The sequence below is a fragment of the Prunus avium genome, chromosome 1, assembly GCF_965620075.1.
Source record: "Prunus avium chromosome 1, drPruAviu1.hap1.1, whole genome shotgun sequence".
Taxonomy (NCBI): Eukaryota; Viridiplantae; Streptophyta; class Magnoliopsida; order Rosales; family Rosaceae; genus Prunus; species Prunus avium.
In genome coordinates, this window is record NC_142284.1 from 54060806 (window position 1) to 54075878 (window position 15073).

A 15073-nucleotide genomic window follows, 5' to 3' on the forward strand; every position below is an offset into this window, starting at 1 on the left:
GAAAGACAAACTGTACCAACCAAAAACTAGAATTTAAATGGATTTTGTAATTTTATACGAACATATAAGAAAAAAGTAGGGATTTTGAACAACAGATCGCGTGGCCTAATGGATAAGGCGCTCGCCTCCGGAGCGGGAGATTGTGGGTTCGAGTCCCACCGTGATCGTCTCTTTCTTTTGTTTTTATTTTTTTGGTTTTTAATTTTGTGGGATTTGTGACATATTTTTTTATTTATTTGTTCGACTTTGTGATGTATTTATTTATACACAACATAAATGAAATGATTTTGATAAACTAGATTTTGCATACTTTGATTTGATTTGACCCCAAATTTAACATTTTGTGAAAAAGCCTCTTATTCTCTACATACCCATTTGCCCATTTTCACAGGTGTACTTGTTTACAGCAAACAAATATTTATACACAATAAAGGCCATCACTTCTCACATTCTCACTTTCATTTGCTCATTTCTTGGGTATATCTGTATGCACCCTCATATGTCCAGGTGCATCATCCTTTATCCACCATAAGTAGAACACTGATGACACTATCATAACAGCAGCTGCACATCCAAGTGAAATCCCCACAATTCTCCCCACCCGCTTCCTCCCGCGGTTTGCAGAATTGCCAGCACCCGGGACTACAAGAACGCGTTCACGAAACAATAAACAGATTAATTAAGCACAAACACTAATGAAAGAAATAAGACGCATCATTGGCAATTTTTTTTGCATGCAACGAGTGTATACAATGCCGCATAATAACTAGACACGTGATCAGTATGTGAATGGAGATGATAATAACCTTGACGAACATTGATTGCTGACACTAAGGGGCCATATGTGCCTTGCAACGGAATGCAGCAAGTGCCTTTGCCAGCCCACATGAAGTGGATGTTCATGATTGTGTTGGAAACGTTTGTTTCGAATGTTTTTATCAGTGCTCTCTTTGATCCCCCTGCTTCCTTCTGGATGTTGAAGTCTTGGAGGACTCTCTCACCCTTAAACAATCCAGTGCAAGCATGTCATGACGGAGGGGAAGAGAGAATAAAGAAAGCAAGCAAGAGAAGGTGCAAGAAAAGCAAGCCTTAGTTACCTGAATGTAGACGTCGAAAATGCGCCTTCCAAGACCTTTCCAAGAATTTGTGTCATCTTCCATTGCTATCTCTGCAAAGTGAAGCTCAACAATGTATTTCCCATTCATCAAATCAAGGCCAAAGTACCTCAGTGAGCTTGGTGAAAGTCTTGCTGTCTTGTACAGTTCAGACTCTAGAGTTTCTGTGATTTGAGAATCTGTGCTTGCTATGTACCGAGGTCCATTCGAGTTGAAAACAAAGTTTCCTGTGCTGCTCACTGCCCATCTGGAGCTTTTGTAGAATGAAGCAGCTCCCAGTGTTTCAGAATCGTCGTTGTATTCAATGCCGGATGCAGAAGTCTGGCTTGTGCCTCCACATTTAATAGAAAATGAAGCTGCAACAAAACTTTTCCTGGTAAATTTTATTCAGTGATTAAAATCAAGATGAAGGGCAAGGAAAGAACTTCACTTACACAATGCTGGGAGTTGATTAGTGCACTTAGCATCTCCTTGGAGGCAATTCAACAATCCAAAACCCCCCCTGACTCCATGACCATTTTAATAAGGAAAATATCAGAAATATTTCTGATATTATTTATGGTCACAATTCATAAAGTTTTCACATTTTCTTAATCTTTAGTTTGAATCACAAGTATGATGTTGTTACTGAGGTTTTGGATTTTCTTTGAGCTCCCATGACATAATGTTTTTGAAAATGTGAAAATAAGATTTCAAAATAATCGCTTAAAATTTCAAAATAAGATCCATTATCTGATTTTTCTTTTAATTTTAAATTTTTTAATATAAAAAGTGTGAATGTATATATTACCTGTCTGGTAAACCATTTCCATTGATGGATGTACCAAGCACATTCCTGAAGAGAAAAACACAGAAACTTCTGCTGAATTATGGTGCAAGATAAATAACCCTAAAGATAGTCACATTAATTTTTAATATGACAGGAAAAGGGAAGGTTAGCTTACATTGAAAATCCTGTTCTGGCAAAATTTAGAGGCAAATTCCCAGACATAGGATTGAAGGAGACATCTCTGTAAGTAAACAAGAAATTTAGCTGGTTTAATCTTCCCATCATATTATACCATTATTATCTGAGATCCACAAAGTGAAAGGTGCCACTTACAGTGCAATAAGCTTTGGAGTTATGATACTAGCAGGTAGTTCTCCACTCAAGTTATTGTCTCCAAGGTATCTGAGATCCACAAATGAACTTTTTCATTGAGGAAAATCATAATCATGGTGAACCGAATGCATTATCATACCGATAATTTCAGCTTAAAAAGTTAGAAGTAATTCAAAATAATCATGTAATAACAGATGCTGCTAGTCTTGTCATCCAACCCAATCAGAACTGCAGAAAGATGGCTGAATTGATTGAGAGACTAACTGAACTTTTTTTATAAGGTTCAAGGAGGGCATCATGCAGCAGTAGCCAAAGTCTGTTTGATTCTAATAATGCATTATGAAATTTTAAACAGAAAAATGCAAATAATCTTTACTTACAGAAACTGTAACACGGTAAAATCTTGGAATGAGTTTGGTATTTGACCAGTCAACTTGTTGAAGCTCAAATCCCTGTCATAGTGAAGTCATTTGGATAAATGGACATAGCATCATATGTCCGTTTGAGATCATGAGGAGGAATGAATGTCAAGCTACTTACAGGTATTGCAACTTAGCAAAGTTGCCAATCTGCTCTGGAATTTTGCCGGAAACTCGACAATTTCTCAAAGACCTACAACAAAATTTGAGAAATTTGTTTAAATTATAAATTAGAGAATTAAGCAGCTGGTACAAAGTTGAAGTAGATTTCAAAGATATAGGTCATACAATGTGGACAAACTTGTGAGATTCTCCAAAAATCCAAGAGAAGAATCTTCCTCACCAAGATCACCAACTCTCCTACACAAGCGCATTAGAAATGAGAAATTCCAACAAACAACACAAACTAATCCTCATTGATTTAGAAATGAGAAAAGGCTTGTGCAGTAAAAAGAAGACATTCCTACCAGAACATCAGTTAGTATACAAGGAAATGAAAATGATACACATAAACCAGCGCTCACAAGATGTCTAGTTTCTCCAGAGCACCAAAGTTGCTTGGAATTGGGCCTTCAAGCAATGTCCCTTCAAGTCGCCTGTAAACAAGAACACGGTAGCTGTTAAATCCGAAAAGTAAAATAAAATCCAAGTACAAATGTATTAGTGCCAATCAAATCCAAACATACAAGTCTTCGAGTTCTGCAAAAGCCCCTAAGAATTCTGGGAGTTTTCCAGTGAAGAGATTATCAGATGCCCAGCTGAGACAAGAAAAGATAAAGCCACAAATGAACTTACAGATATAAAAATCAAATGCTTCAATATTTCAGAACAAAAGAGTCATGCAAGTACAGAGTTTTAAGGGATTTTAAGTTGGCAAGCTCCTGAGGAATTGGTCCAGTCACTCCACTGCTGTCTAAGTATCTGAAAGGAGAATACCAATGGTGTAGGGGGTCACATAAATAAAACCTATCTGAAGATAAAACAAACCATTTTGACACCTGCTGTGGAAGAAACAGAGAAATTCATATAGATTTTTGCGAAAAACTTACAGCTCCTGTAAGGTGGTTAATTTTGCAAGCTCCATTGGCAATGGTCCAGAAAACTGGTTTGAGCCAAAACTTCTGTCAACCATAAAAAAGAAACATAACAAAACTATTACAAAGCAAAGCAAAAGAATGAACAAAAAGCACTTATTTGAAACACTGCAGAAATGGGCTTACAGGGAAAGCAACTTGGTTAAGTTCCCAAGCACTGAGGGCACAGGACCTGTCAGATTGTTTATGCCCAAGCTGCTGCTCAATTTCCCAACATACAAAAATGTACAAGCAAAAGATTCAATCAACATAAGAAGAAAAAAGAAAATTTAAAACCTTTGAATTACTCTACAAATTCAAATTGAAAGAATTGTCTTGCAATTACAGGTATTGAAGTTTAGATAACTGTCCAATTTCAGCAGGGATGGGCCCACTTAGTACATTCTGACCAAGATTCCTGCATGCACCATGGTTCCAACATTTTTATTTTTCAATTTTAGGAAGACAACAACCAAAGCTCAAGGACTAATTTGAGATCCCTCACAAGTCTATCAGCTCCTTCAGCTCAAATAGCTCTCTGGGAATTTCACCAAGAATGTCCAAAGCATATATCTTCCTGCACACCAAGGTAAATCCAGACACATTTTTAATACCAAAACTTCATGCAAAGCTGAAAATTAATGTTAATGATGATGATAAACTGACAGGTGGGTGATGTGGCAGGTGCTGCCTGCACAGTCACAAGTGACACGTGGATTTGCAGTACTGGATGCCCATGTTGCATTTGGAGTGCAGGGATCAATGGTAAGGCTCAGCTGATTTCCCAAGTCCCAGTGGTCTATGATCTTGTTGAGAGCAGAAACTGAGAAACGGAGGCAGCAAAAACAGTAAGCTCATTCAACCCAGAATTAATTCACAAATTGAAATCACATAAACAAAATTATGAACCCAATTGAAGCTTGACCAAAATAAAACCTTCATTCGGGTCAGTGGCTAATTGTGCAGAAACAAGCTGCAATGCAGAAAGAAGAAGAAGCAAAGAAAAAGACAAATTCGAAAGACCCATTTCCAAAAATTTTTTAAAAAAACTTGAACTCATGGGTTGATTTAATTTAACAGAGAAAGATTTGCACAAGGCCGGCTAGAAATCAAAGAGAATCGAATCTGTTGTGTGAATCCAAGTACAAAAACCCAACTCAGCCATTGAAGTCTTTCTTTGTTTGACTTGCATGAACATGGAGACCACTGACCAAACAGAGCTACCCAATTGCATGCTTTTTTATTTTCTTCCAGCTTTGACGGTTCGCTTGGCGCCAAAAGCAAACTGCCAGTGTTGGGAGTTTTTTTAACTGTGTTGACAATAACCCGAGTACGACGACGTTTTGTCCTGTTTCTTTCTCTGTTCCTGCACACCATGTCATGGTGGCGTTCGTGCGGCATGGTGCAGATTTTCATTGGGTTTAATTAACTTGGTCTTTTCTGATAATGATGTCTTTAATAAAATAAATTTAGAAGCGAAAAACCAATTCAGTGTTCATACAGAAACTGAAGTTATATAATAATTATATTTGCATGGATTTGAATTTGATTAAATTAGGATGGTGGCTGGCTTGTTTGTTTGAGGAAATCTCCATGGGAGAGGGAGAGCTTATGCATTGCAGCTTGTGTTGGCTTTGACTGGGTGACTGGGCTGGGCTTTTTAATCAGTTGGCCCAATATTGGGCTTCTAATTTTATTGTTGCCCAAAGAAATTCCAAAATTTTTCAATTTCAACACATAATTTTATTTTATTTAAATTATTTTTTTAATGGTACATATTATGCAAATTTGAAATTGTAATACAACTAGTCAAGTATGGCAGAATCCTGCATGTAGTCTTTGAATTCGATTTTCAAATAAGAAATCAAATATTACAAGACCTAAATAAAACTTTGAGAATCAATTCAGTTATGAAATAAATTTGAAAATAGCTCATGAATTGATATTATTACAATTCCCTAACAATAAATTTTCCTCGAAACAAAATGAAATCCCATGGACTAAATTAAAATTTAATCAAATCATAGCAACCAAAAGTGTAAGTAACTGTTTAAATTCATCACTAAATAATACCTACTTGGTAAGAGGCTTGTAATTCAAGTGGTTATAAGAATATTTACCTTTACATTCTAGGTTGTGGGTTCGATTCCCCCCGCCCCTAATATGACTTGTATAAAAAATAATAATAATAATAATACGTACTTATCCACCGCAAATGTCAATTATATCCTTATTTCGTCAAACAATTTTAAAAGTAAGTTTATAAACTAATAAGGTTGTTATACTAGCCAACAATGTGAATCTCAATGAAAAATGGTCTTAATTTGCAGATGAGTGGTCTTAGATTCGAACTTCCATGACACCTTAATATTGTGTGTGTGAAAAACCCTCCTCCGCCTCATAATTTAGATTATCGCTTGTATTTTAAATAATAATAATAAAAAAGTCTGTTATACTACCATTGTTCATTCTTCTTTGAAGCGAAAAAATGATTCAAGAAAGAAGAATCGATGAATGATTAAGCGCCTTAGAGAAGTGAATCGAAAGGCTTCCGTTTCCGTTCTTGGTTTGGGGCCTTGAGTCTCGTCGTGTTCAGGCGGCTAAGCTTTATCAATTTCCGACTTTTAAGACTTTGAATTATCTTTCCGTAGTTGACAGCACATGTGTAATAGAAGCCAATTGTCATTAACGAATATATTCAAAATGAAATTAGGGCAAACAAAGAAACAAATTTGTGCTGCATTCCACTTTTATTACCCCTTTTCTATTATAAAGTTACAAACTTTGATAATTTGGTCGCAAATATTACCTATTCAAGCGAATCTCCTTTTTCATTCTCAATATACATATGCTTTTCTTTTCCCACTAGGCAAAATATGAACAAAGAGTACTACTAATTATGCTTGACTTAGCAGCAACCCTATCAGCAGCAGCAGCAGCAGCTAGCCCATCAACCTCCATTCCTCAGTATCTGCAGGCGCTGCACGGACTTGATGAAGGTTCTGCAATCAACATCATTCCCACACCAATATTACTAATAATTAATATTTTAATCTCTTTAAAATACATATAATTTGTGTACCAAACCGACGAAACAAACAAAGGGAATATTATATGGGAGGACAAAGAAGCTTAAAGGCAAAAGTTTTTAGTACTTACTGCCAGGGAACATCTGCGACGAGCAGCCAATCTCCTTGTTTGTCCTGATAAGCAAGTATATATTCTGCACCTGCACCACCACCCTCTTTGCCACCTGATCTTTTGCCTGTGTGTTTAATTGAAGCATTATATACTTAATTAATAATAAAAAAGATGAAGGGCAATCACTTAATTAGTATTTACATTTGGAAAACATGGTTATCAAGGTGTCTTTGAGCGTCTGATAAGAGTGATGAGGCCTTATATCGATCTTCCTCACAATTCCCACCCCTTCCATCTTCACCTTCACCATCATGGACATGGAATTAGCTACCAATATCTGATTCTGGTGATGAGGGTACTGATGATGATGGTGATCATGGCCGACGCCGTGGCGTTGATGAAGCATCTTTTTCCTCCATGATTTTATTGGTGGCCACCCAACTACATGGTTTCCTTCTCCTTCATTTCTGAGTTACACATTTGATAAACACACACCCTTGATTAATAATTAACTAGTGCATGAAATACAAATAAAACTACTATAAGGAAAGCTTACTTTAATTACACTATTATTCTTTGTCAAACTTATGTCGACATACGCTTCAACTACACGTTCAAAATCGTAATCAATGGCTTATAAGTCATGGTACTTACTTGGTAACGACACTGACAGAGTCTCTTCTCTTTTGCCCTTTCTCATCATCTTCCTCATTTGGCTGGCCACTCCACAATAACAAGGGCAACATTTTCGACTCATTTCCGGCACTCTCATCAAAAGCCACATCAAAACTGCGCTTGTTTCGAACTTGGTTTTTTATGCTTTCCAAACCCAAACCCGCCAATATCTCTTTCTTCTCAACCCCATCCCCATGGTTGCTCATGTCAAACCCTTTAACAGGATTGTGAACTGGAAGAGCCAGAGAAAGACCCAATTGGAGCTCCATAACATACAACTAATCAACAAGAACACCGACAAAGAATAATATGGAGAGGCAGAGAAAATTAGCAAACAAAGCAGGAAAGTTTGGCTGGTGATGAGATTATACTTGAAATGGTTATTTATATACAATTCTGAGAGAGAGAGAGAGAGAGAGAGAGAGGTGATGGAGATGGAGAAGAACCATTGTCTTGGAGAAGAGAAGAAGTTAGGGACAGCATGGAAGTTGGGTCGGGTAAAAGTTGAGCAGCGATGTAGACAGGTGAGCAAAGAGTGCACCAACGTGCCACGACCGCAAAGACTCAAGTACCCACACCATCACTCACTCCTATTCAACCTGCCACATTAGTCCTAGTCTCTCTCTCTCTCTTTCTTTTTCTTTGGCTTGACTAATCTAAACTATACATTTTTCTTTTCTAATACATATTATCTCTGCCAACGTGATTTAGCTCTACGAAAAAGTCTTGACTTGCATACCGTTAATTTTAGGTTTAAAATTCTATGACATCTGTCTGTGAGAAATTCTACTCCCCTTTTTAGTTTAGACTATATTTTATATATATTTTAAAACATATATAATATCTGGAATATTATTTTTTTGCATATGTATTGAAATTATTTTGCTTTCTAATTCTTTATGTATATTTTTACAGTCTGTAATTCAATACCTGAAAATTTTGGAACAAGATTTTAATAAATTAAACAATATTTGCAAACAATCATAGTCATGTTCTGCTCAACTAACTTGGCCAGTTACAACTCTTGATGAGATTAATATAATAGTTAATTAAACATGTTGAATAATCAATATGCATACATGTCGGGAAAAAGCCGTCAAACACATGATGATGCATGCATAAACTGTTTAAGTCCATCGTTCAAACTTCCATAATAATGGGACTCAAAAGTCTGAAACATTCCCCTTGACCTTGTTCATCATCCAAATCATTTTGATCCATCCTCAAAACCTCTTCATCTCCAAATTAAAATAGTAACGATTCTCTTTGTCGGAGTTTACCTATAAAACCCAATAAATATATATTATATCGACCAATAATATTGGACAAAACAACCAACAACATATGGATACGTTTGGTATGTGTTTGCTCCAAAATCCAAATACAACTAAACTAAGTGGTCTCTATGTGTTGTATTTGCAGAGGGCATACGTATATATATGCAGAAAGGCCCACGTGATGTTCACGTGACAATGAGCATGGGGCAGGACCTATATGTTTGTGAGTGCATGCAGTGCAGTGCAGACCAGCATCAGCATGGGTCGTGTGGTTCGACCCACACGTTTCAAGCCAACTTCAATGATCGGTCTTGTCATCCCTGTCTGAATGGCGCTCGTGTGTTCTTGGTGGAACCCAAATTTTTTAACACTATTTAATTTATATGTCCCTTATTTTAGCTGGCATTTTGTTTTTCCAACACATCATGGATCAGTGGCTTTGCCATGCAAATTCGACCGACTCTCACAAATATTGTCATTTCATTTGAGAATATGAGTATACTGCATGAAAGAAAAAAGGCAAAGAGCAAGTTGAATTGATTAAAGTTGGGAGGTTCATGATGGAGATGGATTATGGGTAATGCTCCACTAATCTGAGGTTCCCAAGTGAGATTAAAGTTTGGATTAGTTTAATAATGTTATTTTGTCTTTGGTGTCCTCGAAATTCAAGAGAAACTTCCCTGCAACATGTTGTATGCATTTTTCTCTTTATGTCTCTCTTTACGTGATCAATATATGTACGACAAAGTTGCATGCATTCTTTAGTATAAGACTTTAATTTGTGTTGAAGATAAGTTTCTCTACTTATGTAGTTAGAATAACTTTTTCCGTGTAAAATAAGGGGTTGGACTAGCCTAACTTCTACCTTAATTGGCCAAACCTATTCTTTAATCCTTGCCTAATAAACAGGACCAATATACCTCATATAGGAGAAGCCTCATGTGCAGTCAATGTACACATAGCAATGCCATCAAGTTAATTTAATTCGTCTTTAGGCCAAAAAGCTTAATCAAAATTTGACCTAGTTTTAGACATGCCTAGAGTCGGGGCCAAACTCGGAAGCTCCATCAAAACAAGGGACCAAAATTTATGGAAATTTATGGTTTAGAGTCTAGATATCCAAATATTCACGAACCCTTGAGTATGAAAAATCAATTTGGGTTACTGAACCTAATCAACTCAACCACTACTGATCAAATCCTCTCTCGCATGTTATGTGCAAAGTCTGTCTGGTCCATTTTCATGTGTCAACCCTTAGAAAAATCTAAAGGACCCACATGCCTTATGCTTTGAACTTTGAAGGTAAGTGTTAGTGGGAAGCATTTTAATTTAAAGATCAAAAGTAGAATGCTCAGTGTTCATGTTCTTATCTCTTTAGAGAGGTCCCCTCATAGGGGGAGGGACCAAAGTATCCAAAAACAACTTCTTCACCCAATTAAGGGACACCCAAGGTGCTTCGATCCTTGGCTTTTGGGATAAGAGAATATGATGACCTAAATTGATAGAGACACATAACTCTCTATAATCTATTCAAAGTAGACTTGTTGTATGTTATGTCTTGTTCATAACCTGCAATCTAACTTAAACTAATGAAAGATCTTTGTGCGACGAGGACATTAGGATCACCACCACCTTACTTGGTTTCCTGGAAGGTTCGTGAAACATACATAGCAAACAAGCCTACCAAAGCTTGTCGAGTTGGATCAAAATGTAGAATATAATTCAAAAGGTTACACTAGTGTTATATTCATTCTACCTTGTGTTGACCGAAAGTAACGTTTTGTTACAAAACTTATGTTGTTAGACTATGAATTTGATAAGGTGATAATGTTAGTTTTTCAAACTAATAAAATTATCAATGTATGAGAAGAGAACCCGAAACATTGAATTCATGGAACAATTGGTTCGAGTTTTGTTTGATTCTTTCTGTTTAGGTTGAAGTCCAAGGTTAATTATTTTTAGTTTTGTAATGTGAACTTGTATTTCATAATTAGATTCGTTTGCTAATTATTAGGGTTTAATCTAATCTTGCAAACAGCCGCAAAAAGGTCATTTCAGTGAGGGGAGGTTGGGGCACCAAGAAAAATACTTTAAACCATCTTGTTTTGTTTTACACATCAAATGGGTTTTAAGAAGTAAATTGCGTATACAATCTGAGTCATCTTTACACGTTTAACATTTCAATATGTGTGTGAAAATGATTTATACTTATCTTTCTTTGAAGTTTTGTGTTCAACTATCATGATTAAAGCTTTGAACTCAGCCCAAGAAGATGCCAACCCTTCATCATTGTACATACTTCAATGGGGACCAGAGGAGAGGTAAAACGCAGAAGGACAGAGGGAAAAACCCAGTGACAAAGAAATTCATCAATGCCAAAAGAAGCAACTGCAAGTGGAAGGAAGGTGGGCCCCAAAACAAGAACAACGGACAAAAAGGAGCCTCCCCTTCATTTCTATGTCTTTGCAAATTAGTAACGACCGTGCTGATTTCTAGTTTGTTAATCTGAATTAACAGTGAGTTCCATTTGTTGAATGAATGAATGGAGTTGATGATAGGCTCATTCTTGTGTATCAGACGGAATTCTTTTTCTTCTTCTTCTTGTTATAAAAATAAGGCAAAAAGTCATTTTTTGTTCATGTAATTTAATTTACTAGTTTTACACTAAGGTTCCTGTAGTTTCGATTTGATCATTTTTGTTCGTGTAGTTTGAATTCCGTGCAATTCAAAGACAACTCCTAATTTTTTCTTAAATTACTCTAATATGGAGGAGCATTTCACTCCAACTTACAGCCCCTCCACAACCACCCAGCAACCCCTCCAACCACCTTCTCCCATCCCTACCCCTCCTGATCTTAACCTCCTCCTCATTCTAACTCAAATTGCTCGCCACTACCATAGCCACCTCATCCCCTCCCTCCACAGCCGCCTTTTCCCTTCTCTCTCTCTCTCTCTCTCTCTCTCTCTCTCTCTCTCTCTCTCTCTCTCTCATCAAACTCCAAATCTAATTCCATGCATTGCCCAAAACCTCTGCTCATGAACCCAAGGTGAAAGACTTTGAGGTTTGAAAGCATAAGAAAAGCTACAATATAGGATGTTAGGGGAGCGGTTGGGAGAAGTGGGGTGGAAGCTTGGATCGAAATGCCCCTCTATATTAGAGTAATTTGACAAAAGAAAATTGGGATTGTCCTTGAATTGTTCAGAATTCAAACTATAGGGACAAAATTGATCAAATTGAAACTACAGGGACCTTAGTGGTAAAATTGGTAAACTAGAAGGACCAAAAATGAATTTTAGCCTAAAAATAATGATATGATTGTATAAGAATTGCTCGTATTAGTGGGCATAGATAACAAGTTTTAGTAGGTTGATCAAAGAAATGTGGATTCACAACAATTTTTTATTAACTGTTAAGTGTTTGAGAGTTTATAGTTTCAGTTGTAATGAACATTTATTCCCACACTTGAAGTGAGGGTTCGAATCTCTCTTCTCGTTTAACTTCATTCATTTTTTTTTATTTATAAAAATTGTACTTTTTTAAAAATACAGAATTGTACTTTTTTTATTAATTTTTATTTATTTATAACTTGAGAGATATTAAAGATTGGAAGAAGCGAACATAAAACATCGGTTGTATATACAAAACCCATTTGAGAAGATCAAGCAATATTATATACGACATGAATTCACATGAAAAATTATGGTCTTTGACAACCCATGAACATAACAAGCCATTTGATACCAACCAAGGACGGATCTAGGCATGGCTAGAGTGGGCTCTAGCCTAGTGCTAAATTTGGAGGTGAAAAAAATTTAATATTAATTTTATAAGTTAAACCCAAGTTAATTAAAAATAGTCCACCCCTTTTTGTTGAATTTAGCCTATCACAACCGTAAGATTTCATCTCTAGAGGCACCCACACACATCAAAAATCATGTTTTTCTATTACCCACCCATGTAAGCTATAACTTTGTATTTGAACTTGAGAGCTTAGAAGTAGTAGGTCTCCTCCTCTTTAAAATTGTATCAACCTATATCCAATGGGTTCTTTAATATTAGTAAGTTTCTCACTTACTTTTTGTTTAATTTCCAATTTCAATTGTTATTGTTAGTCTTTTATGATTTAGAGTTTGGGTGTTAAATTTTGGGAATTTTTTTCTTATTTGCTATGATTTTATTGATGACTTGTCATTTTTCTAATTTAATCTATTCATTACTTGATCTCTGCTTTTATATAGTCTAGTTGTCTCTTAGTTTTATTGAATTCTTGTAGCTTGTGATTGTGCAATTGTAGATCTAGATAACTGCACTCCCTACGTCTATGTGTACTCCCATCAAATTTAAAAATTGTTAATTGAAGAATAGTTGCTACCACTCATTTTTTTTACATATAAAAAAAACCTATAGCCTGTAGCCAATTAACCATGTAAACCCCTCATCAAAAAAACCATGTAAACCTAAAGAAAAAAAAAGGTAATATAATGGATCTCCCATTAAAAAATACTAGTCCACCCCTGTAAAATTTCCTGGGTCCGCCCTTGATACCAACCCGTTAGTTTAATATGTTGTTTCACATTCGACTGGAGAACATAAAAAGGGACCAATTTTCCAAGTGTACTACTTGTAAGTTAGGGCATTGTTTGAAAGTGCTTTTAGAAAACACTTTAGACTATAAAAAATTATAAGTGTTTGACAATTTTTTATTATTTATAAAACACACTTAGAAAAATGTTGCAAGAAAAAAGAAAAACTTACTTATATCCCTATGAGAGAAGCGGTCTTAGGCAAATTTTTCGAAAAGAAAAAAATACCCATATGTAATAGCCCAGCCCATGTGAAACATAAGAACCTATGCCCACCCAAAAAGCAACCCACATGTATGCATAACCCAAAATTCCTCTCTTCTTTAATTATCTTCTCCTATTGGGTTTCTCTTAAAATACATGTAAATAGGTTAGAAGTTATGCATTATAATCTTTTTTAAACTTTAATTAAGAATGAATTATATTTTGGGGATTTTGTTGAAATTAATTAGGTCTTTGATTTTAGGAATTTTGTTAAGATATTTGATTTGTTGTTGCTATGTTAATGTTTGATTAAAGGCACTGATGCTAGTATGAGAATTTATTTGAGTTTTGTTGGGATGTTTGATTAAAATAGGTTATCATTTGTTATGTCAGATCACAATCTGAACTCCAAGAAAACAAAAAATTTGTTGTTTTTTTTTTTATAAAGAAAAAGAATATATATTTTTTTTTGTGGCTAGGCTTTTATTTATATATAGAGATGCATTTAAAGATAAAACTCATTATGTCCCCTGATTATGTGTATCTTTTTAAGTTTTGACCAATCAAATTTTGAATTGTGAATCTGCCACTCATGGGTGTCTCACATATAACCCATATGCCACTCACATGACATTCCAAAGTGTGAGACAAACTGGAATTTTTCTCACAAGATAGAAACAGTGAGAAGTAGACCATGGAATATTCTCTTTTTTATTTGAGTTTTTCTATTTAAACCCCACACTTCTCTTAGTTCACTCCATGTTCTAAGTTCACCCCATCTTTTAATTTAAATTTTCATAATTTCTAAGAAAACCCCACTATCTTCCCAAACTACCCTTAAATACAACCTAAATTGAAAAAATAAGAAATAAAATAGATTGTCTATTTAAACCCCACAATTTTCTTTTTTCCTAGCAGAAAAAAACACAAACAAATGGAACCCCAAACCCGAATTTTAATACTTTATAGAGAAAGATAACAATTTTACCTCTCTCCAAGTAGAGGAGTTTGTAAAAGAGTTTGTCCTGATCTGATCCAATTTATACTTTACTTCTGTCATGATCCAATTTAAATAGGATGTAGATGAGTTTGTATTTTTCTAAAACTTAATATGAAGAGTGGTGGGAGTGTGTGGGGTGTGTGTATAGATGTACTAGGGTTAATTATTAAGTTGGATGACATTTTTTGTTTTTTTCCACAATAATAAAACTTACAGCTTAATGATTTAAGTATTGAGGTAAACAAAGAAAAGTGTGGAATTTAAATAGAAAATCTCTTTTTATTTTTCCCGCAAGAAACTTCCACGAATTTTGTAGTGGTAGAGTGGAGGAACGCGCCATTGCCTGCCGGGTCAACTTCAAATATCCATTGACTTGACGACGAAAAGCCCTACTGAGCGAAAAAAAACTATATCACAATCCGAGTCTCAGACAGGCCGAGTTGACCCGTACAATACCCGACTCACCTGCCCCAACCGCAACCG

General features: G+C 35.6%; 2 protein-coding genes and 1 non-coding gene across 4 annotated transcripts; 1 reads left to right on the top strand and 2 right to left on the bottom strand.

Moving 5' to 3' along the window:
- Window positions 1-94: 94 nt before the first annotated feature.
- Window positions 95-167, top strand: TRNAR-CCG (transfer RNA arginine (anticodon CCG)). The gene has a single exon. It is a non-coding gene; the product is annotated as a tRNA-Arg (tRNA).
- Window positions 168-368: 201 nt separating this feature from the next.
- LOC110763761 (uncharacterized) lies at window positions 369-4929 on the bottom strand. Its single transcript, XM_021966607.2, has 19 exons — window positions 4646-4929; window positions 4376-4532; window positions 4215-4286; window positions 4056-4127; window positions 3857-3928; window positions 3686-3757; window positions 3486-3557; window positions 3323-3394; window positions 3161-3232; window positions 2925-2996; window positions 2758-2829; window positions 2598-2669; window positions 2218-2286; window positions 2060-2125; window positions 1906-1950; window positions 1550-1617; window positions 1098-1471; window positions 807-1002; window positions 369-642 (listed from the first exon to the last, which is right to left on the bottom strand). Exons 1-19 carry the CDS (start codon window positions 4767-4769, stop codon window positions 467-469), a joined length of 1995 nt encoding a protein of 664 aa, XP_021822299.2. The 5' UTR covers window positions 4770-4929; the 3' UTR covers window positions 369-466.
- Window positions 4930-6432: 1503 nt separating this feature from the next.
- On the bottom strand, window positions 6433-7901 carry IAA29 (indole-3-acetic acid inducible 29). 2 transcript variants are annotated; one of them, XM_021948471.2, is made up of 4 exons: window positions 7505-7901; window positions 7052-7317; window positions 6869-6962; window positions 6433-6711 (listed from the first exon to the last, which is right to left on the bottom strand). In XM_021948471.2, the coding sequence occupies exons 1-4, from the start codon at window positions 7792-7794 to the stop codon at window positions 6660-6662; spliced, it is 702 nt and encodes a 233-aa protein (XP_021804163.1). In that variant the 5' UTR covers window positions 7795-7901; the 3' UTR covers window positions 6433-6659. The 2 variants fall into 2 exon arrangements, with proteins under 2 accessions (XP_021804163.1, XP_021804162.1); XM_021948470.2 differs by having other exon boundaries at window positions 6869-6974; window positions 7505-7899.
- Window positions 7902-15073: the final 7172 nt, after the last annotated feature.

Coding starts and splice junctions, on each gene's coding strand:
- LOC110763761 (XM_021966607.2), bottom strand. CDS start 4,769: ATGAGTTCAAGTTTTTTTAAAAAATTTTTGGAAATGGGTCTTTCGAAT. Junction 3,758..3,856: donor TTAACCAAGTTGCTTTCCCT/GTAAGCCCATTT, acceptor TATGGTTGACAG/AAGTTTTGGCTCAAACCAGT. Junction 2,287..2,597: donor TTTACCGTGTTACAGTTTCT/GTAAGTAAAGAT, acceptor TGTGGATCTCAG/ATACCTTGGAGACAATAACT.
- IAA29 (XM_021948470.2), bottom strand. CDS start 7,794: ATGGAGCTCCAATTGGGTCTTTCTCTGGCTCTTCCAGTTCACAATCCT. Junction 7,318..7,504: donor TCTGTCAGTGTCGTTACCAA/GTAAGTACCATG, acceptor TGTGTAACTCAG/AAATGAAGGAGAAGGAAACC. Junction 6,975..7,051: donor GATAACCATGTTTTCCAAAT/GTAAATACTAAT, acceptor TTAAACACACAG/GCAAAAGATCAGGTGGCAAA.